Source organism: Dendrobates tinctorius, unplaced genomic scaffold (genome assembly GCF_039654945.1).
Source record: "Dendrobates tinctorius isolate UK_male_01 unplaced genomic scaffold, ASM3965494v1 ptg000455l, whole genome shotgun sequence".
Lineage (NCBI taxonomy): Eukaryota > Metazoa > Chordata > Amphibia > Anura > Dendrobatidae > Dendrobates > Dendrobates tinctorius.
In genome coordinates, this window is record NW_027362117.1 from 1,562,646 (window position 1) to 1,589,099 (window position 26,454).

The following is a 26,454-nucleotide window of genomic DNA, read 5'->3' on the forward strand; positions in this document are numbered from 1 at the left end:
TTCTGTCATTCACCTCCTTTATTGGGGTCTGTATACATTGCATCAGTATATATTATATGTTTTATTACGGGGGTCTGGTGGGATCGGCTTCTGTTGACGCTGTTTTCAGACTTTTCGGGGTCTGGTTTTCTTTTATTCCACTCCTTTCATGAACTCTAGAAATTCTATGAAGAGAGAAAAGATGAAGAAATGAGGTTCTGTCACAACGGCGCATGGCCTTGTACCGTATATTGCGATATGGTGAACCGTGGCCCTGCACCGTATATCGTGATATGGAGAAGCGTGGCCTGCACCGTATATCGCGATATAGAGAGGGGCAGCTCTGTACTGTATATCGCAATATGGTGAGATGCATGTCCTGCACCATATATCGCAATATGGTGAAGCGCGGCTCTGCACTGTATATTGTGATTTGGCAAGACGCACAGCGCTGCACTGTATATCGCGATATGGTGAGGGGCAGCTCTGTTCTGTATATCGCGATATGGTGAGATGCATGTCCTGCACCATATATCGCAATATGGTGAAGCGCGGCTCTGCACTGTATATCGTGATTTGGCAAGACGCACGGCCCTGCACCGTATATCGCGATATGGTGATATGCACGGCCCTGCACCGTATATCGCGATATAGTGAAGCTCGGCTCTGCACTGTATATTGTGATTTGGCAAGACGCACGGCCCTGCACCGTATATCACGATATGGTGAGATGCCGGCCCTGCACCATATATCGCGATATGGTGAAGCATGGCCCTGCACCGTGTACCATGATATGGTGAAATGCATGGCCCTGCACTGTATATCACGATACGGTGAAGCGCGGCTCTGCACTGTATATCATAATATGACAAGATGCACGGCCCTTCACCATATATCGCAATATGGGGAAGCGTGGCCCTGCACCATATATCGCGATATGGTGAGGCGCGGCTCTGCACTGTATATCATGATATAGTGAGGCGTGGCTCTGCACTGTATATCGCTATATGGTGAGGCACAGATCTGCACAGTATATCACGATATGGCAATATGCACGGCCCTGCACCATATATCTCGATATGGCGACTATCCCCGGCTCCCGTCGTGAACTCACCATCGTAATCGATTTTGCCGTCGTTGTTTTTGTCACCGTCTTTCATCAGCTCCTCAATGTCGTCCTCGGTTATGATCTCGCCGGTCGCTTGCAGCATGTTCTTCAGCTCCTCCAGGTCGATGTATCCGTCGGCATTTCTGCAGAGATGTGAAGATCTGGAAATATCTATGTGTTCCTTCTCCCATCATGCCTTGCAAAGGAACAACTACCCAAATAATGTCATGCAATGTTGCGGGACTTCACTTTGTAATTTTTTACTTTCCTCACATCCAAAGCTGCAGCAATTGTATCTGTAGTCTCTAGCCAGACTCAGTCTGCAGGTCTGTGCTGCTGCCACCTGCTGGTCCTTGGCCTGTAGCGCACATCCTGCTGCTTTATAATGTACTTTGTGGGATCTCAGACCTTCACGCAATGATTGCCAGCATAGTGCATGAAAGCGCAAAATGTAGACTGCAGCGCTGCATGTTACTGGAGTATAAGAACTTCAAATGCAGCTCTGGATGTGACTAGAGTCTATGATCTTTGAATACAAAGGCAAATGTGACCTGGATGAAAGAACAGTAAATGCAACGCTATGGCTGCGTCCACACACTGCGGTCATGCTGAGCGGTCAGCCCTGTGCCGCTGTGGTATTTCCACGGTTTCCCTCCACAATCACTTCTTGTGAGGAAACATCTCTCACCTGCAGGACCACAGCGGCTCGGGGCTGTCGTGGTTAAAAGTTGCAGCATAACCGCTGCATGTGAACACAGCCTAAATGTGACTGAAACATGCAAACTGTGAATGGAGTCCTCATGTTTGTGATTGTTGCTGCAGCTTTGGATGTGACTGGAGCGTATCAGCCCAGACTGACAGTATACACTAAGCACATGTCTCCCAACCATCCGGGATCCTAAATGTGGGGACATGAATATGATGGTGGATTAGGAGCCGACATAAGGACCTCCAGGTGATTGACAGCTCTGTCTGCAGAGAAGTCTCAATCAGGTCAGTGCTGTCAATCACCAGTGAGGGAGGCGGAGACATGCAATACCAGTGGATGGAACAGAGCCTCTTGGTCACGCCCAGAGTGCACCGAGCACCTAATTAGTATATTTGAGTGGAGGCAGCGATCACTAATGATGCGATAAGGGGGGATATCCCCTACAGGTCTGGGTGCTCAGTTGGGGCAGACACACTCCCGTTAATGATGACCAGATGATTGTTTCTGGAGACCGAGCTCCTTATGTCTTAAAGGGCAAGTTCACAATTTCTGTCATCACTCACTTGTCAAACATGCGGAAGAGATCTGACAGCTCCTCCTCGGTTTTCCCTTTACTGTCGTCTTTCATGCAGCGAACCATCATGACCAGAAACTCATCGAAGTCCACAGTGCCGCTGCCTGGAAGATGGAAGAAACGCCAGCGATGAACGCCATGCACACAGGCAATGAGGCTCTGCGATATCTGCAAGCTGTGTCCACCAGTGCTCCATTCACACCCAGAGCTGCAGTCCCTCACAGGTGTGCTTTGCTGGCGGTTCTGTGTCTGAGCAGATGCCCTGCCGTGTTGAGCTGCAGTATCTGCTCATGCAGCTGAACTATGATTGCAGCTCTGGATGGGACTGGAGCATAAGATCTGATGTTGATACTCCTGGAGGCTCTGGCTATGTGTAATCTATAGAATGATACCTGGAGCAGACACAGCAATAACAGATGCAAGTACAACTCTCACCATCCTCATCCACCTCATCGATCATCTCCTGCAGCTCCTCGGGGGTGGGGTTCTGGCCCAGCATTCTCATCACTTTGCCCAGCTCCTTTGTACTGATACATCCATCCTCCGCATCTTGGACGAAAATATCAAACGCTGCTCTGAATTCTGGAAAAAGGTGGGAAAAAAAACAGAACTTTATGAAATGATGTCATTTGTAGCCAGTTATTGGGATATTGTGGAGATTTCCAGGACAGGGTGAATCTACATCTGCTACTTATCTCTATGTCTGTTACCAGCAGAGCGACAGGAAGTGTTATCATGGGGACACAGGCACAGCAGTTCTAACTGGAAGGGGTAGATTCTATTTCTGTACGTCTGTTAATCAGCACATATATATATATATATCACATACTGTATGTCAGGCACCTTGTCCTCTGCTTGTTGTCAATTAATCTACAAACAGCTTCTCACGGCTGAGGGTTTGTTACTTTTGCATCCTCTGTGCCATAAACCCCCTGACCTCCAGACTGATACATTGTAACAAAATATCAGGACCAGTGAGATTTGTGCTGCTCCTAGAGGATTGTATGGACTAGATACAAGTGTAACAAACCCTCAGCTGTGAGAGGATCCGGATGGGATTTCAGGTTCCCATTCACTGACAGCAAGCGAAACATTTACAGTTATGAAATGAAACTTTCCAGATTATTCAGACATTTACCGTTTTTTTGCTCGTCTGTAAGTTGCTCAACCTGAAAATGAAAAAGATGCAGAAATAAAAGAGGAAAAGACAATAATGAGTGTCGCGGTCAGTGCACAATATTATAATTACCAACCGACCAAAAGCAACAAATCCGTTACTATGGAAAACGTGTTATTAGGGGCCTTCTATCTGTGAGGCCCATTGTAACAAACCCCCAGCTGTGCTCAGGACTGGAGGGGATTTCTCCTGTTCACAGACAGCAAGCTCAGATCTCGGAATAAAAGATTGAATATTACAAGATAAATACAGTTATGATGACGAAACAAAGGAGAGATCACCGGACGCTCTCATCACTATATGAAATCCAATCAGGCGATCGGCGAGGATTATTTCTGGCTCAGTGATACGGACAGCGGAGGCCGAGATAAAGCACTTTGTTCCCAGCGTTGGCAGCAAATCCAGGAGCCTTTATCTACTTATCCAGTAATAGCATCAAGAGGGGCAAAAATCCACCCAAATATATTCCGGAGGGCACCTAATGTGGGGGAGACTCAGAGGAACACACCCCAAAACTGCCAAAACCCCCGGTAACACCATTCACTGAGGTGCATCACCGCTGATCTCTGGTGATGGATAGGAGGCATTCTCAGTGATGTCACCTCTGATCTCTGGTGATGGATAGGAGACATTCTCAGTGATGTCACCGCTGATCTCTAGTGATGGATAGGAGGCATTCTCAGTGATGTCACCGCTGATCTCTGGTGATGGATAGGAGGCATTCTCAGTGATGTCACCTCTGATCTCTGGTGATGGATAGGAGACATTCTCAGTGATGTCACCTCTGATCTCTAGTGATGGAGAGGAGGCATTCTCAGTGATGTCACCACTGATATCTGGTGATGGATAGGAGACATTCTCAGTGATGTCACCGCTGATCTCTGGTGATGGATAGGAGGCATTCTCAGTGATGTCACCTCTGATCTCTGGTGATGGATAGGAGACATTCTCAGTGATGTCACCGCTGATCTCTGGTGATGGATAGGAGGCATTCTCAGTGATGTCACCTCTGATCTCTGGTGATGGATAGGAGGCATTCTCAGTGATGTCACCGCTGATCTCTAGGGATGGAAAGGAGGCATTCTCAGTGATGTCACCTCTGATCTCTAGTGATGGATAGGAGACATTCTCAGTGATGTCACCGCTGATCTCTAGTGATGGATAGGAGACATTCTCAGTGATGTCACCTCTGATCTCTAGTGATGGACAGGAGACATTCTCAGTGATGTCACCGCTGATCTCTAGTGATGGATAGGAGGCATTCTCAGTGATGTCACCGCTGATATCTGGTGATGGATAGGAGACATTCTCAGTGATGTCACCGCTGATCTCTAGTGATGGATAGGAGACATTCTCAGTGATGTCACCTCTGATCTCTAGTGATGGATAGGAGGCATTCTCAGTGATGTCACCGCTGATCTCTAGTGATGGATAGGAGACATTCTCAGTGATGTCACCGCTGATCTCTAGTGATGGATAGGAGGCATTCTCAGTGATGTCACCTCTGATCTCTGGTGATGGATAGGAGGCATTCTCAGTGATGTCACCGCTGATCTCTAGTGATGGATAGGAGACATTCTCAGTGATGTCACCGCTGATCTCTGGTGATGGATAGGAGACATTCTCAGTGATGTCACCTCTGATCTCTGGTGATGGATAGGAGGCATTCTCAGTGATGTCACCTCTGATCTCTAGTGATGGATAGGAGACATTCTCAGTGATGTCACCTCTGATCTCTAGTGATGGATAGGAGGCATTCTCAGTGATGTCACCTCTGATCTCTAGTGATGGATAGGAGACATTCTCAGTGATGTCACCTCTGATCTCTGGTGATGGATAGGAGACATTCTCAGTGATGTCACCTCTGATCTCTGGTGATGGATAGGAGGCATTCTCAGTGATGTCACCGCTGATCTCTAGTGATGGATAGGAGGCATTCTCAGTGATGTCACCGCTGATCTCTAGTGATGGATAGGAGACATTCTCAGTGATGTCACCTCTGATCTCTGGTGATGGATAGGAGGCATTCTCAGTGATGTCACCGCTGATCTCTGGTGATGGATAGGAGGCATTCTCAGTGATGTCACCGCTGATCTCTAGTGATGGATAGGAGACATTCTCAGTGATGTCACCTCTGATCTCTAGTGATGGATAGGAGGCATTCTCAGTGATGTCACCGCTGATCTCTAGTGATGGATAGGAGGCATTCTCAGTGATGTCACCGCTGATCTCTAGGGATGGATAGGCGGCATTCTCAGTGATGTCACCGCTGATCTCTAGTGATGGATAGGAGACATTCTCAGTGATGTCACCTCTGATCGCTAGTGATGGATAGGAGACATTCTCAGTGGTGTCACCGCTGATCTCTAGTGATGGATAGGAGGCATTCTCAGTGATGTCACCTGTGATCGCTAGTGATGGATAGGAGGCACTCAGTGATGTCACCTCTGATCTCTAGTGATGGATGGGAGGCATTCTCAGTGATGTCACCTCTGATCGCTAGTGATGGATAGGAGACATTCTCAGTGATGTCACCGCTGATCTCTAGTGATGGATAGGAGGCATTCTCAGTGATGTCACCTCTGATCTCTAGTGATGGATAGGAGACATTCTCAGTGATGTCATCGCTGATCTCTAGTGATGGATAGGAGGCATTCTCAGTGATGTCACCGCTGATCTCTAGTGATGGATAGGAGACATTCTCAGTGATGTCACCTCTGATCTCTAGTGATGGATAGGAGACATTCTCAGTGATGTCACCGCTGATCTCTGGTGATGGATAGGAGGCATTCTCAGTGATGTCACCGCTGATCTCTAGTGATGGATAGGAGACATTCTCAGTGATGTCACCTCTGATCTCTAGTGATGGATAGGAGACATTCTTAGTGATGTCACCCCTGATCTCTAGTGATGGATTGGAGGCATTCTCAGTGATGTCACCGCTGATCTCTAGTGATGGATAGGAGGCATTCTCAGTGATGTCACCTCTGATCTCTAGTGATGGATAGGAGACATTCTCAGTGATGTCACCGCTGATCTCTGGTGATGGAAAGGAGGGATTCTCAGTGATGTCACCGCTGATCTCTAGTGATGGACAGGAGGCATTCTCAGTGATGTCACCGCTGATCTCTGGTGATGGAAAGGAGGCATTCTCAGTGATGTCACCTCTGATCTCTAGTGCTGGATAGGAGACATTCTCAGTGATGTCACCGCTGATCTCTAGGGATGGATAGGAGACATTCTCAGTGATGTCACCGCTGATCTCTAGTGATGGATAGGAGACATTCTCAGTGATGTCACCGCTGATCTCTGGTGATGGAAAGGAGGCATTCTCAGTGATGTCACCGCTGATCTCTAGTGATGGACAGGAGGCATTCTCAGTGATGTCACCGCTGATCTCTAGTGATGGATAGGAGACATTCTCAGTGATGTCACCGCTGATCTCTGGTGATGGAAAGGAGGCATTCTCAGTGATGTCACCGCTGATCTCTAGTGATGGACAGGAGGCATTCTCAGTGATGTCACCGCTGATCTCTAGTGATGTATAGGAGGCATTCTCAGTGATGTCACCGCTGATCTCTAGTGATGGACAGGAGGCATTCTCAGTGATGTCACCGCTGATCTCTAGTGATGGATAGGAGGCATTCTCAGTGATGTCACCGCTGATCTCTAGTGATGTATAGGAGGCATTCTCAGTGATGTCACCGCTGATCTCTAGTGATGGATAGGAGGCATTCTCAGTGGTGTCACCGCTGATCTCTAGTGATGGATAGGAGGCATTCTCAGTAATGTCACCGCTGATCTCTAGTAATGGATAGGAGGCATTCTCAGTGATGTCACCGCTGATCTCTGCTGATGGATAGGGGACATTCTCAGTGATGTCACCTCTGATCTCTGGTGATGGATAGGAGGCACTCAGTGATGTCACCTCTGATCTCTAGTGATGAATAGGAGGCATTCTCAGTGATGTCACCGCTGATCTCTGGTGATGGATAGGAGGCATTCTCAGTGATGTCACCGCTGATCTCTAGTGATGGATAGGAGACATTCTCAGTGATGTCACCGCTGATCTCTAGTGATGGATAGGAGGCATTCTCAGTGATGTCACCGCTGATCTCTAGTGATGGATAGGAGGCATTCTCAGTGATGTCACCGCTGATCTCTAGAGATGGATAGGAGGCATTTTCAGTGATGTCACCACTGATCTCTAGTGATGGATAGGAGGCATTCTCAGTGATGTCACCGCTAATCTCTAGTGATGGATAGGAGACATTCTCAGTGATGTCACCTCTGATCTCTAGTGATGGATAGGAGGCATTCTCAGTGATGTCACCTCTGATCTCTAGTGATGGATAGGAGGCATTCTCAGTGATGTCACCGCTGATCTCTAGAGATGGATAGGAGGCATTTTCAGTAATGTCACCACTGATCTCTAGTGATGGATAGGAGGCATTCTCAGTGATGTCACCGCTAATCTCTAGTGATGGATAGGAGACATTCTCAGTGATGTCACCTCTGATCTCTAGTGATGGATAGGAGGCATTCTCAGTGATGTCACCGCTGATCTCTAGTGATGGATAGGAGGCATTTTCAGTGATGTCACCACTGATCTCTAGTGATGGATAGGAGGCATTCTCAGTGATGTCACCGCTGATCTCTAGTGATGGATAGGAGGCATTCTCAGTGATGTCACCTCTGATCTCTAGTGATGGATAGGAGGCATTCTCAGTGATGTCACCGCTGATCTCTAGTGATGGATAGGAGGCATTTTCAGTGATGTCACCACTGATCTCTAGTGATGGATAGGAGGCATTCTCAGTGATGTCACCGCTAATCTCTAGTGATGGATAGGAGACATTCTCAGTGATGTCACCTCTGATCTCTAGTGATGGATAGGAGGCATTCTCAGTGATGTCACCGCTAATCTCTAGTGATGGATAGGAGGCATTCTCAGTGATGTCACCGCTGATCTCTGGTGATGGATAGGAGACATTCTCAGTGATGTCACCGCTGATCTCTTGTGATGGATAGAAGGCATTCTCAGTGATGTCACCGCTGATCTCTAGTGATGGATAGGAGGCATTCTCAGTGATGTCACCGCTGATCTCTGGTGATGGATAGGAGACATTCTCAGTGATGTCACCGCTGATCTCTAGTGATGGATAGGAGGCATTCTCAGTGATGTCACCGCTGATCTCTAGTGATGGATAGGAGGCATTCTCAGTGATGTCACCGCTGATCTCTAGTGATGGATAGGAGACATTCTCAGTGATGTCACCTCTGATCTCTGGTGATGGATAGGAGACATTCTCAGTGATGTCACCTCTGATCTCTAGTGATGGATAGGAGGCATTCTCAGTGATGTCACCGCTGATCTCTAGAGATGGATAGGAGACATTCTCAGTGATGTCACCGCTGATCTCTAGTAATGGATAGGAGACATTCTCAGTTATGTCACTGCTGATTTCTAGTGATGGATAGGAGGCATTCTCAGTGATGTCACCGCTGATCTCTAGTGATGGATAGGAGACATTCTCAGTAATGTCACCGCTGATCTCTAGTAATGGATAGGAGGCATTCTCAGTGATGTCACCGCTGATCTCTGGTGATGGATAGGGGACATTCTCAGTGATGTCACCGCTGATCTCTAGTGATGTATAGGAGGCATTCTCAGTGATGTCACCGCTGATCTCTAGTGATGGATAGGAGGCATTCTCAGTGATGTCACTGCTGATCTCTAGTGATGGATAGGAGGCATTCTCAGTGATGTCACCGCTGATCTCTAGTGATGGATAGGAGACATTCTCAGGTATGTCACCGCTGATCTCTGGTGATGGATAGGAGACATTCTCAGTGATGTCACCGCTGATCTCTATTGATGGATAGGAAGCATTCTCAGTGATGTCACCTCTGATCTCTAGTGATGGATAGGAGACATTCTCAGTGATGTCACCGCTGATCTCTTGTGATGGATAGAAGGCATTCTCAGTGATGTCACCGCTGATCTCTGGTGATGGATAGGAGACATTCTCAGTGATGTCACCGCTGATCTCTAGTGATGGATAGGAGGCATTCTCAGTGATGTCACCGCTGATCTCTAGTGATGGATAGGAGGCATTCTCAGTGATGTCACCGCTGATCTCTAGTGATGGATAGGAGACATTCTCAGTGATGTCACCTCTGATCTCTAGTGATGGATAGGAGGCATTCTCTGTGATGTCACCGCTGATCTCTAGAGATGGATAGGAGACATTCTCAGTGATGTCACCGCTGATCTCTAGTAATGGATAGGAGACATTCTCAGTTATGTCACTGCTGATTTCTAGTGATGGATAGGAGGCATTCTCAGTGATGTCACCGCTGATCTCTAGTGATGGATAGGAGACATTCTCAGTAATGTCACCGCTGATCTCTAGTAATGGATAGGAGGCATTCTCAGTGATGTCACCGCTGATCTCTGGTGATGGATAGGGGACATTCTCAGTGATGTCACCGCTGATCTCTAGTGATGTATAGGAGGCATTCTCAGTGATGTCACCGCTGATCTCTAGTGATGGATAGGAGGCATTCTCAGTGATGTCACTGCTGATCTCTAGTGATGGATAGGAGGCATTCTCAGTGATGTCACCGCTGATCTCTAGTGATGGATAGGAGACATTCTCAGGTATGTCACCGCTGATCTCTGGTGATGGATAGGAGACATTCTCAGTGATGTCACCGCTGATCTCTATTGATGGATAGGAAGCATTCTCAGTGATGTCACCGCTGATCTCTGGTGATGGATAGGGGACATTCTCAGTGATGTCACCTCTGATCTCTAGGGATGGATAGGAGACATTCTCAGTGATGTCACCTCTGATCTCTGGTGGTGGATAGGAGCCACTCAGTGATGTCACCTCTGATCTCTAGTGATGAATAGGAGGCATTCTCAGTGATGTCACCGCTGATCTCTGGTGATGGATAGGAGGCATTCTCAGTGATGTCACCGCTGATCTCTAGTGATGGATAGGAGGCATTCTCAGTAATGTCACCTCTGATCTCTAGTAATGGATAGGAGGCATTCTCAGTGATGTCACCGCTGATCTCTGGTGATGGATAGGGGACATTCTCAGTGATGTCACCTCTGATCTCTGGTGATGAATAGGAGGCATTCTCAGTGATGTCACCTCTGATCTCTAGTGATGGATAGGAGACATTCTCAGTGATGTCACCTCTGATCTCTGGTGGTGGATAGGAGCCACTCAGTGATGTCACCTCTGATCTCTAGTGATGAATAGGAGGCATTCTCAGTGATGTCACCGCTGATCTCTGGTGATGGATAGGAGGCATTCTCAGTGATGTCACCGCTGATCTCTAGTGATGGATAGGAGGCATTCTCAGTAATGTCACCTCTGATCTCTAGTAATGGATAGGAGGCATTCTCAGTGATGTCACCGCTGATCTCTGGTGATGGATAGGGGACATTCTCAGTGATGTCACCTCTGATCTCTGGTGATGAATAGGAGGCATTCTCAGTGATGTCACCGCTGATCTCTGGTGATGGATAGGAGGCATTCTCAGTGATGTCACCGCTGATCTCTAGTGATGGATAGGAGGCATTCTCAGTGATGTCACCGCTGATCTCTAGTGATGGATAGGAGGCATTCTCAGTGATGTCACCGCTGATCTCTAGTGATGGATAGGAGGCATTCTCAGTGATGTCACCGCTGATCTCTAGAGATGGATAGGAGACATTCTCAGTTATGTCACTGCTGATTTCTAGTGATGGATAGGAGACATTCTCAGTAATGTCACCGCTGATCTCTAGTAATGGATAGGAGGCATTCTCAGTGATGTCACCTCTGATCTCTAGTGATGGATAGGAGGCATTCTCAGTGATGTCACCTCTGATCTCTAGTGATGGATAGGAGGCATTCTCAGTGATGTCACTGCTGATCTCTAGTGATGGATAGGAGACATTCTCAGTGATGTCACCTCTGATCTCTAGTGATGGATAGGAGACATTCTCAGTGATGTCACTGCTGATCTCTAGTGATGGATAGGAGGCATTCTCAGTGATGTCACCTCTGATCTCTAGTGATGGATAGGAGACATTCTCAGTGATGTCACCTCTGATCTCTAGTGATGGATAGGAGGCATTCTCAGTGATGTCACTGCTGATCTCTAGTGATGGATAGGAGGCATTCTCAGTGATGTCACCTCTGATCTCTAGTGATGGATAGGAGACATTCTCAGTGATGTCACCTCTGATCTCTAGTGATGGATAGGAGACATTCTCAGTGATGTCACCTCTGATCTCTAGTAATGGATAGGAGGCATTCTCAGTGATGTCACCGCTGATCTCTGGTGATGGATAGGGGACATTCTCAGTGATGTCACCTCTGATCTCTGGTGATGAATAGGAGGCATTCTCAGTGATGTCACCGCTGATCTCTGGTGATGGATAGGAGGCATTCTCAGTGATGTCACCGCTGATCTCTAGTGATGGATAGGAGGCATTCTCAGTGATGTCACCGCTGATCTCTAGTGATGGATAGGAGGCATTCTCAGTGATGTCACCGCTGATCTCTAGTGATGGATAGGAGGCATTCTCAGTGATGTCACCGCTGATCTCTAGAGATGGATAGGAGACATTCTCAGTTATGTCACTGCTGATTTCTAGTGATGGATAGGAGACATTCTCAGTAATGTCACCGCTGATCTCTAGAGATGGATAGGAGACATTCTCAGTTATGTCACTGCTGATTTCTAGTGATGGATAGGAGACATTCTCAGTGATGTCACCTCTGATCTCTAGTGATGGATAGGAGGCATTCTCAGTGATGTCACCTCTGATCTCTAGTGATGGATAGGAGGCATTCTCAGTGATGTCACCTCTGATCTCTAGTGATGGATAGGAGGCATTCTCAGTGATGTCACCTCTGATCTCTAGTGATGGATAGGAGGCATTCTCAGTGATGTCACCTCTGATCTCTAGTGATGGATAGGAGACATTCTCAGTTATGTCACTGCTGATTTCTAGTGATGGATAGGAGACATTCTCAGTAATGTCACCGCTGATCTCTAGTGATGGATAGGAGACATTCTCAGTGATGTCACCTCTGATCTCTAGTGATGGATAGGAGGCATTCTCAGTAATGTCACCGCTGATCTCTAGTAATGGATAGGAGGCATTCTCAGTGATGTCACCTCTGATCTCTAGTGATGGATAGGAGGCATTCTCAGTGATGTCACCTCTGATCTCTAGTGATGGATAGGAGGCATTCTCAGTGATGTCACCTCTGATCTCTAGTAATGGATAGGAGACATTCTCAGTTATGTCACTGCTGATTTCTAGTGATGGATAGGAGACATTCTCAGTAATGTCACCGCTGATCTCTAGTGATGGATAGGAGACATTCTCAGTGATGTCACCTCTGATCTCTAGTGATGGATAGGAGGCATTCTCAGTGATGTCACCTCTGATCTCTAGTGATGGATAGGAGGCATTCTCAGTGATGTCACCGCTGATCTCTAGTGATGGATAGGAGGCATTCTCAGTAATGTCACCGCTGATCTCTAGTAATGGATAGGAGGCATTCTCAGTGATGTCACCGCTGATCTCTGGTGATGGATAGGGGACATTCTCAGTGATGTCACCGCTGATCTCTAGTGATGTATAGGAGGCATTCTCAGTGATGTCACCGCTGATCTCTAGTGATGGATAGGAGGCATTCTCAGTGATGTCACCGCTGATCTCTAGTGATGGATAGGAGGCATTCTCAGTGATGTCACCGCTGATCTCTAGTGATGGATAGGAGACATTCTCAGGTATGTCACCGCTGATCTCTGGTGATGGATAGGAGACATTCTCAGTGATGTCACCGCTGATCTCTATTGATGGATAGGAAGCATTCTCAGTGATGTCACCGCTGATCTCTGGTGATGGATAGGGGACATTCTCAGTGATGTCACCTCTGATCTCTAGGGATGGATAGGGGACATTCTCAGTGATGTCACCTCTGATCTCTAGGGATGGATAGGAGACATTCTCAGTGATGTCACCTCTGATCTCTAGTGATGGATAGGTGGCATTCTCAGTGATGTCACCGCTGATCTCTGGTGATGGATAGGGGACATTCTCAGTGATGTCACCTCTGATCTCTAGTGATGGATAGGAGACATTCTCAGTGATGTCACCTCTGATCTCTAGTGATGGATAGGAGACACTCTCAGTGATGTCACCGCTGATCTCTGGTGATGGATAGGAGACATTCTCAGTGATGTCAGTGCTGATCTCTGGTGATGGATAGGAGGCATTCTCAGGTATGTCACCGCTGATCTCTGGTGATGGATAGGAGACATTCTCAGTGATGTCACCGCTGATCTCTATTGATGGATAGGAGGCATTCTCAGTGATGTCACCTCTGATCTCTAGTGATGGATAGGAGACATTCTCAGTCATGTCACCGCTGATCTCTGGTGATGGATAGGAGGCATTCTCAGTGATGTCAGTGCTGATCTCTAGTGATGGATAGGAGGCATTCTCAGTGATGTCACCGCTCATCTCTATTTATGGATAGGAGACATTCTCAGTGATGTCACCGCTGATCTCTAGTGATGGATAGGAGACATTCTCAGTGATGTCACCGCTGATCTCTGGTGATGGATAGGAGACATTCTCAGTGATGTCACCGCTCATCTCTATTGATGGATAGGAGACATTCTCACTGATGTCACTGATGATCTCTGGTGATGGATAGGAGACATTCTCAGTGATGTCACCGCTGATCTCTAGTGATGGATAGGAGACATTCTCAGTGATGTCACCTCTGATCTCTAGTGATGGATAGGAGGCATTCTCAGTGATGTCACCTCTGATCTCTAGTGATGGATAGGAGGCATTCTCAGTGATGTCACTGCTGATCTCTGGTGATGGATAGGAGGCATTCTCAGTGATGTCAGTGCTGATCTCTGGTGATGGATAGGGGACATTCTCAGTGATGTCACCTCTGGTCTCTAGGGATGGATAGGAGACATTCTCAGTGATGTCACTGCTGATCTCTGGTGATGGATAGGAGGCATTCTCAGTGATGTCAGTGCTGATCTCTGGTGATGGATAGGGGACATTCTCAGTGATGTCACCTCTGGTCTCTAGGGATGGATAGGAGGTATTCTCAGTGATGTCACCTCTGATCTCTAGTGATGGATAGGTGGCATTCTCAGTGATGTCACCTCTGATCTCTAGTGATGGATAGGAGGCATTCTCAGTGATGTCAGTGCTGATCTCTGGTGATGGATAGGGGACATTCTCAGTGATGTCACCTCTGGTCTCTAGGGATGGATAGGAGACATTCTCAGTGATGTCACTGCTGATCTCTGGTGATGGATAGGAGGCATTCTCAGTGATGTCAGTGCTGATCTCTGGTGATGGATAGGGGACATTCTCAGTGATGTCACCTCTGGTCTCTAGGGATGGATAGGAGGTATTCTCAGTGATGTCACCTCTGATCTCTAGTGATGGATAGGGGACATTCTCAGTGATGTCACCTCTGATCTCTAGTGATGGATAGGAGGCATTCTCAGTGATGTCACTGCTGATCTCTGGTGATGGATAGGAGGCATTCTCAGTGATGTCAGTGCTGATCTCTGGTGATGGATAGGGGACATTCTCAGTGATGTCACCTCTGGTCTCTAGGGATGGATAGGAGGTATTCTCAGTGATGTCACCTCTGATCTCTAGTGATGGATAGGTGGCATTCTCAGTGATGTCACCGCTGATCTCTAGTGATGGATAGGAGGCATTCTCAGTGATGTCAGTGCTGATCTCTGGTGATGGATAGGGGACATTCTCAGTGATGTCACCTCTGATCTCTAGGGATGGATAGGAGACATTCTCAGTGATGTCACCTCTGATCTCTAGTGATGGATAGGAGACACTCTCAGTGATGTCACCGCTGATCTCTGGTGATGGATAGGAGACATTCTCAGTGATGTCAGTGCTGATCTCTGGTGATGGATAGGAGGCATTCTCAGGTATGTCACCGCTGATCTCTGGTGATGGATAGGAGGCATTCTCAGTGATGTCACCGCTCATCTCTAGTGATGGATAGGAGACATTCTCAGTGATGTCACCTCTGATCTCTAGTGATGGATAGGAGGCATTCTCAGTGATGTCACCGCTCATCTCTAGTGATGGATAGGAGGCATTCTCAGTGATGTCACCGCTGATCTCTAGTGATGGATAGGAGGCATTCTCAGTGATGTCACCGCTCATCTCTAGTGATGGATAGGAGACATTCTCAGTGATGTCACCGCTGATCTCTAGTGATGGATAGGAGACATTCTCAGTGATGTCACCTCTGATCTCTAGTGATGGATAGGAGGCATTCTCAGTGATGTCACCTCTGATCTCTAGTGATGGATAGGAGACATTCTCAGTGATGTCACCGCTCATCTCTAGTGATGGATAGGAGACATTCTCAGTGATGTCACCTCTGATCTCTAGTGATGGATAGGAGGCATTCTCAGTGATGTCACCACTGATCTCTAGTGATGGATAGGAGGCATTCTCAGTGATGTCACCACTGATCTCTAGTGATGGATAGGAGACATTCTCAGTGATGTCACCGCTGATCTCTAGTGATGGATAGGAGACATTCTCAGTGATGTCACCTCTGATCTCTAGTGATGGATTGGAGGCATTCTCAGTGATGTCACCACTGATCTCTAGTGATGGATAGGAGGCATTCTCAGTGATGTCACCGCTCATCTCTAGTGATGGATAGGAGACATTCTCAGTGATGTCACCGCTGATCTCTAGTGATGGATAGGAGACATTCTCAGTGATGTCACCTCTGATCTCTAGTGATGGATAGGAGGCATTCTCAGTGATGTCACCACTGATCTCTAGTGATGGATAGGAGACATTCTCAGTGATGTCACCTCTGATCTCTAGTGATGGATAGGAGGCATTCTCAGTGATGTCACCGCTGATCTCTGGTGATGGATAGGAGACATTCTCAGTGATGTCACCTCTGATCGCTAGTGATGGATAGGAGACATTCTCAGTGATGTCACCTCTGATCTCTAGTGATGGATAGGAGGCATTCTCAGTGATGTCACTGCTGATCTCTAGTGATGGATAGGAGACATTCTCAGTGATGTCACCTCTGATCGCTAGTGATGGATAGGAGGCATTCTCAGTGATGTCACCGCTGATCTCTAGTGATGGATAGGAGGCATTCTCAGTGATGTCACCGCTGATCTCTGGTGATGGATAGGAGACATTCTCAGTGACGTCACCGCTGATCGCTAGTGATGGATAGGAGACATTCTCAGTGATGTCACCTCTGATCGCTAGTGATGGATAGGAGACATTCTCAGTGATGTCACCTCTGATCTCTAGTGATGGATAGGAGACATTCTCAGTGATGTCACCTCTGATCTCTAGTGATGGATAGGAGGCATTCTCAGTGATGTCACCTCTGATCTCTGGTGATGGATAGGAGACATTCTCAGTGATGTCACCTCTGATCTCTAGTGATGGATAGGAGGCATTCTCAGTGATGTCACCGCTGATCTCTAGTGATGGATAGGAGGCATTCTCAGTGATGTCACCTCTGATCTCTGGTGATGGATAGGAGACATTCTCAGTGATGTCACCTCTGATCTCTAGTGATGGATAGGAGGCATTCTCAGTGATGTCACCTCTGATCTCTGGTGATGGATAGGAGACATTCTCAGTGATGTCACCTCTGATCTCTAGTGATGGATAGGAGACATTCTCAGTGATGTCACCGCTGATCTCTAGTGATGGATAGGAGACATTCTCAGTGATGTCACCTCTGATCTCTAGTGATGGATAGGAGGCATTCTCAGTGATGTCACCTCTGATCTCTGGTGATGGATAGGAGACATTCTCAGTGATGTCACCTCTGATCTCTAGTGATGGATAGGAGGCATTCTCAGTGATGTCACCGCTGATCTCTAGTGATGGATAGGAGGCATTCTCAGTGATGTCACCGCTGATCTCTAGTGATGGATAGGAGACATTCTCAGTGACGTCACCTCTGATCTCTAGTGATGTATAGGAGGCATTCTCAGTGATGTCACCGCTGATCTCTAGTGATGGATAGGAGGCATTCTCAGTGATGTCACCGCTGATCTCTAGTGATGGATAGGAGGCATTCTCAGTGATGTCACCGCTGATCTCTAGTGATGGATAGGAGGCATTCTCAGTGATGTCACCGCTCATCTCTAGTGATGGATAGGAGACATTCTCAGTGATGTCACCTCTGATCTCTAGTGATGGATAGGAGGCATTCTCAGTGATGTCACTGCTGATCTCTAGTGATGGATAGGAGACATTCTCAGTGATGTCACCTCTGATCTCTAGTGATGGATAGGAGACACTCTCAGTAATGTCACCTCTGATCTCTAGTGATGGATAGGAGGCATTCTCAGTGATGTCACCTCTGATCTCTGGTGATGGATAGGAGACATTCTCAGTGATGTCACTGCTGATCACTAGTGATGGATAGGAGGCATTCTCAGTGATGTCACCTCTGATCTCTAGTGATGTATAGGAGACATTCTCAGTGATGTCACTGCTGATCACTAGTGATGGATAGGAGGCATTCTCAGTGATGTCACCGCTGATCTCTAGTGATGGATAGGAGGCATTCTCAGTGATGTCACCGCTGATCTCTAGTGATGGATAGGAGGCATTCTCAGTGATGTCACCGCTGATCTCTAGTGATGGATAGGAGGCATTCTCAGTGATGTCACCGCTCATCTCTAGTGATGGATAGGAGACATTCTCAGTGATGTCACCTCTGATCTCTAGTGATGGATAGGAGGCATTCTCAGTGATGTCACCGCTGATCTCTAGTGATGGATAGGAGGCATTCTCAGTGATGTCACCGCTGATCTCTAGTGATGGATAGGAGACATTCTCAGTGATGTCACCGCTCATCTCTAGTGATGGATAGGAGACATTCTCAGTGATGTCACCGCTCATCTCTAGTGATGGATAGGAGACATTCTCAGTGATGTCACCTCTGATCTCTAGTGATGGATAGGAGGCATTCTCAGTGATGTCACCTCTGATCTCTAGTGATGGATAGGAGACATTCTCAGTGATGTCACCGCTCATCTCTAGTGATGGATAGGAGGCATTCTCAGTGTTGTCACCGCTCATCTCTAGTGATGGATAGGAGACATTCTCAGTGATGTCACCTCTGATCTCTAGTGATGGATAGGAGACATTCTCAGTGATGTCACCGCTCATCTCTAGTGATGGATAGGAGACATTCTCAGTGATGTCACCTCTGATCTCTAGTGATGGATAGGAGGCATTCTCAGTGATGTCACCGCTGATCTCTAGTGATGGATAGGAGACATTCTCAGTGATGTCACCGCTCATCTCTAGTGATGGATAGGAGACATTCTCAGTGATGTCACCGCTCATCTCTAGTGATGGATAGGAGACATTCTCAGTGATGTCACCGCTCATCTCTAGTGATGGATAGGAGACATTCTCAGTGATGTCACCTCTGATCTCTAGTGATGGATAGGAGGCATTCTCAGTGATGTCACCTCTGATCTCTAGTGATGGATAGGAGACATTCTCAGTGATGTCACCGCTCATCTCTAGTGATGGATAGGAGGCATTCTCAGTGTTGTCACCGCTCATCTCTAGTGATGGATAGGAGACATTCTCAGTGATGTCACCTCTGATCTCTAGTGATGGATAGGAGACATTCTCAGTGATGTCACCGCTCATCTCTAGTGATGGATAGGAGACATTCTCAGTGATGTCACCTCTGATCTCTAGTGATGGATAGGAGGCATTCTCAGTGATGTCACCGCTGATCTCTAGTGATGGATAGGAGACATTCTCAGTGATGTCACCGCTCATCTCTAGTGATGGATAGGAGACATTCTCAGTGATGTCACCGCTCATCTCTAGTGATGGATAGGAGACATTCTCAGTGATGTCACCTCTGATCTCTAGTGATGGATAGGAGACATTCTCAGTGATGTCACCGCTCATCTCTAGTGATGGATAGGAGGCATTCTCAGTGTTGTCACCGCTCATCTCTAGTGATGGATAGGAGACATTCTCAGTGATGTCACCGCTCATCTCTAGTGATGGATAGGAGACATTCTCAGTGATGTCACCTCTGATCTCTAGTGATGGATAGGTGGCATTCTCAGTGATGTCACCGCTGATCTCTAGTGATGGATAGGAGGCATTCTCAGTGATGTCACCGCTCATCTCTAGTGATGGATAGGAGGCATTCTCAGTGATGTCACCACTGATCTCTAGTGATGGATAGGAGGCATTCTCAGTGATGTCACCGCTCATCTCTAGTGATGGATAGGAGACATTCTCAGTGATGTCACCGCTGATCTCTAGTGATGGATAGGAGACATTCTCAATGATGTCACCTCTGATCTCTAGTGATGGATAGGAGGCATTCTCAGTGATGTCACCACTGATCTCTAGTGATGGATAGGAGACATTCTCAGTGATGTCACCTCTGATCTCTAGTGATGGATAGGAGGCATTCTCAGTGATGTCACCGCTGATCTCTGGTGATGGATAGGAGGCATTCTCAGTGATGTCACCTCTGATCTCTAGTGATGGATAGGAGACATTCTCAGTGATGTCACCTCTGATCGCTATTGATGGATAGGAGACATTCTCAGTGATGTCACCTCTGATCTCTAGTGATGGATAGGAGGCATTCTCAGTGATGTCACTGCTGATCTCTAGTGATGGATAGGAGACATTCTCAGTGATGTCACCTCTGATCGCTAGTGATGGATAGGAGGCATTCTCAGTGATGTCACCGCTGATCTCTAGTGATGGATAGGAGGCATTCTCAGTGATGTCACCGCTGATCTCTGGTGATGGATAGGAGACATTCTCAGTGATGTCACCGCTGATCGCTAGTGATGGATAGGAGACATTCTCAGTGATGTCACCTCTGATCGCTAGTGATGGATAGGAGACATTCTCAGTGATGTCACCTCTGATCTCTAGTGATGGATAGGAGACATTCTCAGTGATGTCACTGCTGATCTCTAGTGATGGATAGGAGACATTCTCAGTGATGTCACCTCTGATCTCTAGTGATGGATAGGAGGCATTCTCAGTGATGTCACCTCTGATCTCTGGTGATGGATAGGAGACATTCTCAGTGATGTCACCTCTGATCTCTAGTGATGGATAGGAGGCATTCTCAGTGATGTCACCGCTGATCTCTAGTGATGGATAGGAGGCATTCTCAGTGATGTCACCGCTCATCTCTAGTGATGGATAGGAGACATTCTCAGTGATGTCACCTCTGATCTCTAGTGATGGATAGGAGGCATTCTCAGTGATGTCACTGCTGATCTCTAGTGATGGATAGGAGACATTCTCAGTGATGTCACCTCTGATCTCTAGTGATGGATAGGAGACACTCTCAGTAATGTCACCTCTGATCTCTAGTGATGGATAGGAGGCATTCTCAGTGATGTCACCTCTGATCTCTGGTGATGGATAGGAGACATTCTCAGTGATGTCACTGCTGATCACTAGTGATGGATAGGAGGCATTCTCAGTGATGTCACCTCTGATCTCTAGTGATGTATAGGAGGCATTCTCAGTGATGTCACCGCTGATCTCTAGTGATGGATAGGAGGCATTCTCAGTGATGTCACCGCTGATCTCTAGTGATGGATAGGAGGCATTCTCAGTGATGTCACCGCTGATCTCTAGTGATGGATAGGAGGCATTCTCAGTGATGTCACCGCTCATCTCTAGTGATGGATAGGAGACATTCTCAGTGATGTCACCTCTGATCTCTAGTGATGGATAGGAGGCATTCTCAGTGATGTCACCGCTGATCTCTAGTGATGGATAGGAGGCATTCTCAGTGATGTCACCGCTGATCTCTAGTGATGGATAGGAGACATTCTCAGTGATGTCACCGCTCATCTCTAGTGATGGATAGGAGACATTCTCAGTGATGTCACCTCTGATCTCTAGTGATGGATAGGAGGCATTCTCAGTGATGTCACCTCTGATCTCTAGTGATGGATACGAGACATTCTCAGTGATGTCACCGCTCATCTCTAGTGATGGATAGGAGGCATTCTCAGTGTTTTCACCGCTCATCTCTAGTGATGGATAGGAGACATTCTCAGTGATGTCACCTCTGATCTCTAGTGATGGATAGGAGACATTCTCAGTGATGTCACCGCTCATCTCTAGTGATGGATAGGAGACATTCTCAGTGATGTCACCTCTGATCTCTAGTGATGGATAGGAGGCATTCTCAGTGATGTCACCGCTCATCTCTAGTGATGGATAGGAGACATTCTCAGTGATGTCACCGCTCATCTCTAGTGATGGATAGGAGACATTCTCAGTGATGTCACCTCTGATCTCTAGTGATGGATAGGAGACATTCTCAGTGATGTCACCGCTCATCTCTAGTGATGGATAGGAGGCATTCTCAGTGTTGTCACCGCTGATCTCTAGTGATGGATAGGAGGCATTCTCAGTGATGTCACCGCTCATCTCTCGTGATGGATAGGAGACATTCTCAGTGATGTCACCGCTGATCTCTAGTGATGGATAGGAGACATTCTCAGTGATGTCACCGCTCATCTCTAGTGATGGATAGGAGACATTCTCAGTGATGTCACCTCTGATCTCTAGTGATGGATAGGAGGCATTCTCAGTGATGTCACCTCTGATCTCTAGTGATGGATAGGAGACATTCTCAGTGATGTCACCGCTCATCTCTAGTGATGGATAGGAGGCATTCTCAGTGTTGTCACCGCTCATCTCTAGTGATGGATAGGAGACATTCTCAGTGATGTCACCTCTGATCTCTAGTGATGGATAGGAGACATTCTCAGTGATGTCACCGCTCATCTCTAGTGATGGATAGGAGACATTCTCAGTGATGTCACCTCTGATCTCTAGTGATGGATAGGAGACATTCTCAGTGATGTCACCGCTCATCTCTAGTGATGGATAGGAGACATTCTCAGTGATGTCACCTCTGATCTCTAGTGATGGATAGGAGGCATTCTCAGTGATGTCACCGCTCATCTCTAGTGATGGATAGGAGACATTCTCAGTGATGTCACCTCTGATCTCTAGTGATGGATAGGAGGCATTCTCAGTGATGTCACCGCTGATCTCTAGTGATGGATAGGAGACATTCTCAGTGATGTCACCGCTCATCTCTAGTGATGGATAGGAGACATTCTCAGTGATGTCACCGCTCATCTCTAGTGATGGATAGGAGACATTCTCAGTGATGTCACCTCTGATCTCTAGTGATGGATAGGAGGCATTCTCAGTGATGTCACCTCTGATCTCTAGTGATGGATAGGAGACATTCTCAGTGATGTCACCGCTCATCTCTAGTGATGGATAGGAGGCATTCTCAGTGTTGTCACCGCTCATCTCTAGTGATGGATAGGAGACATTCTCAGTGATGTCACCGCTCATCTCTAGTGATGGATAGGAGACATTCTCAGTGATGTCACCGCTCATCTCTAGTGATGGATAGGAGACATTCTCAGTGATGTCACCTCTGATCTCTAGTGATGGATAGGTGGCATTCTCAGTGATGTCACCGCTGATCTCTAGTGATGGATAGGAGGCATTCTCAGTGATGTCACCGCTCATCTCTAGTGATGGATAGGAGACATTCTCAGTGATGTCACCTCTGATCTCTAGTGATGGATAGGAGGCATTCTCAGTGATGTCACCTCTGATCTCTAGTGATGGATAGGAGACATTCTCAGTGATGTCACCGCTCATCTCTAGTGATGGATAGGAGGCATTCTCAGTGTTGTCACCGCTGATCTCTAGTGATGGATAGGAGGCATTCTCAGTGATGTCACCGCTCATCTCTAGTGATGGATAGGAGACATTCTCAGTGATGTCACCGTTGATCTCTAGTGATGGATAGGAGACATTCTCAGTGATGTCACCTCTGATCTCTAGTGATGGATAGGAGACATTCTCAGTGATGTCACCGTTGATCTCTAGTGATGGATAGGAGACATTCTCAGTGATGTCACCGCTGATCTCTAGTGATGGATAGGAGACATTCTCAGTGATGTCACCGCTGATGTATGATGAGTGGATTTGTTACGTTTGGAATCTGAGGTCACTCCGCAGGAAGGTAAGGGTTAATGGTGAAGTGGAGAATATTCCCTTTTTGGAAATCAATGCTGAGTGAAAATATTTCCCATAATCCTCAGTGGTTTATTTTGGGCTGTGCGGACTTCTGTAGAATAGACAGGTGGGTGATAATCTCCATTGTCTCCAGTAATGTTACTATATATAGTGTGGATCACACGACCTCACAGATGCGAGGAGTCGAGGACACATTCGGCTCCTCTATGGTCAGATCTGTAGAAACAGCTATGAATTCACTGCAGACAAGTGAGGCACCGAACACCTCGTACCTCTATTGTCATCCTTCCCACTCAATGGTTATGGCTCAGGCTCTACATTAGGCTCATTCCTGGGGAAACATCATGCAGTTCCTTGTCCTCCGGGGACAACCCCTGATTATAGGACCAGGGACAAAACTGCAAGTTTATCAAGTGCAGAAAATTCTGAGTGTGCACAAAAGAAGTCAAAATTGAAATCTGGAATTTCCAGTATTTATTAGAAAAATGGAGAGTCCTCAGTGGTTGATACCTATTAATGGCTAACTGAAAAGATGGTGACACATTGCAGCTTTCCGGACTCCTCAGGTCTCTTCATCAGGCAAAGACTAATACAACATCTGAAGAATCACATATCTATACACAACACAGCACAGAAATAACGCCACAGATAAGACACCTGTCCCACAGTCACTTTTCCCAGTTTCAGGATCTGTGCTTGCTGTTCTAGTGTTTATATTCAGAGGCTTTAAACTTGTTCTGATCTTGTACATCTCACAGCTGGCGACTTGTTACAGTTGTATCCAGACAATCCCCTGAGATAATGACATCAGCTGCTCAGATTGCTCCTTTCCTGATAGTTTGCTACAATGTATCAGTCTGGAGTTCAGGCTGACCTGATACAATGTAACAAACTCTCACCTGTGAGTTGTATTCTATGGGTGAGTGCACACGGTGCGGATTGTGCTGCAGAGTTTTCCATGCGGATTTGCAGGTAAAATGACCTGTGTTTTACTTGCAGATTTGCCTGCGGTTTTCCCCTGCATTTTGACACCTGTAAAATGGAGCAGGAGTCAAACCGCTGCGGAATCCGCAGAAAGAAGTGACATGCTGCGGATTTAAAACCACAGCAAATCCACAGCATGTGCACTGCGGTTTTTAAAATCCATTGATTATCATTGTACTGTACATTGCTTGCAGCACTGCAGCGGATCCGCAGCAAAATCTGCACCGTGTGCACACACCCTTAGGCCTGTTTCACACATCAGTTTTTTCCCTTCAGTCAAGATCCGCCAATTTTTACACCCATAGACTTACATTATTGGCGGATCCTGACTGACGGTCGTCCGTCACACCCGTTATTGTACGGATCTGCCAAGATTTTAGCGGCTCCCGGGCGGATGAGACGGACTCTGCAACGTTTTTTTGCAGTGACGGTCCACTATTTTCACTCCGGGAGGCAATTTAACCCTTGACTACCATCCCGGGAGCCGCTAAAATCTCTCATCACGCTGATCTCTTCTCGGGGCCATCTCTGCAATTGGGAGCGGGTTCCTTTAAATTCTAACCTTCCCCGGATCCGTCCATCCGCCACTCCGGTGACACCCGTTGCTGTCAGTCCGCCTGCGGATCCGTTTTCCGCTGTTTTGGCGGATTTCGACTGACCTTAAAATCTGATGTGTGAAGCAGGCCTTATTAGCACGATTGTGTTTTCGTGTCTGGCCTTTAACACAAATGATCCCATTTACTGGTAGCAAGCAGGGAACTTGAAATGCGAAGTGTATCAGAGACTTTCCTTGTGTCCCATCCCTAGAGTCACTTACCGCTGCCTTGTAGATGTCGTCCATGATGGAGGAGGTTGCAGAGAGCGAAGCGGAGATGAATGTGTCAGTTCCCGATGTGAGAGGAGTGCGGAGCTTATAAGTGCGGGGGGGCTGTATGAGGTCCCATCCCTGCGCCCGTCCCACCCTTATAGGGAACACATCAGGTGCCTATTTATACCTCAGCCAGGACGCTGCATTGTCCTCAGCTCGGGGGACTCGTCACAATTGTCCCCATTTTCTGGCTGCGGTGGTATTTCACTTCAATGTAATGCACCAGAACCAGAAATGTGACAAAGCCTATAGAAAAATCCTTAAATGAAGAGAAATAAAGTGTCACATCCAGAGTCTCTCATTTGGGGGCCACACGTTGTGGACTGGAGCCAGTGACACACATAGGGGGGATTAGATGGAGATGTTTGGAGGGAGTTCAGATATTTTTCAGCCTCGGGCAGGAGCTGGAAATCTTGATTGGCGTAAGTCCACATATACGCACAGACCGCCACTATTCACACCAGGCAGATTGGGAACCTTGTGATGAGAAAGCTGCGCCTGCACTCAGGAGACGGACAGTCATCGGACGTCTCAGGAGTGCAAACGTGAGGCGAGATGGAAATATCCAGCACTTGGATCCAGTAATCTGATCCAATCTGAAAGGGTTACATTTACTAGAGGGATAGTTTTTGGTGCACGTATAGAAACACTTTCTGCATGTTGCACCCTCTGTGACCGATCATGTAGGATCTTGAATGTGTGATGTCTTTTTGCTGGAGACATGATTTTTTTTAAGAACATAAACATGAAATATGTTGTTAATATGTTGTTCATGACAATCCTCAGTGTGACAGTTCCCGAATTGTGTTCTGACAGCAATTGGCATTTTCCTAGCCAGTCTGCAATTTCTGACTTGGC

The 26,454-nt window shown here is 47.1% G+C and overlaps 2 protein-coding genes across 2 annotated transcripts in view; one reads left to right on the forward strand and one right to left on the reverse strand.

Moving 5' to 3' along the window:
* On the reverse strand, window positions 1-25,659 carry TNNC1 (troponin C1, slow skeletal and cardiac type). Its single transcript, XM_073564509.1, has 6 exons — window positions 25,546-25,659; window positions 3,509-3,539; window positions 2,806-2,952; window positions 2,360-2,474; window positions 1,094-1,230; window positions 1-164 (listed from the first exon to the last, which is right to left on the reverse strand). Exons 1-6 carry the CDS (start codon window positions 25,567-25,569, stop codon window positions 133-135), a joined length of 486 nt encoding a protein of 161 aa, XP_073420610.1. The 5' UTR covers window positions 25,570-25,659; the 3' UTR covers window positions 1-132.
* Window positions 1-26,454, forward strand: part of FBLN2 (fibulin 2) — a 110,142-nt gene that overhangs the window by 749 nt on the left and 82,939 nt on the right. The gene's annotated exons all lie outside the window — the stretch shown is intronic.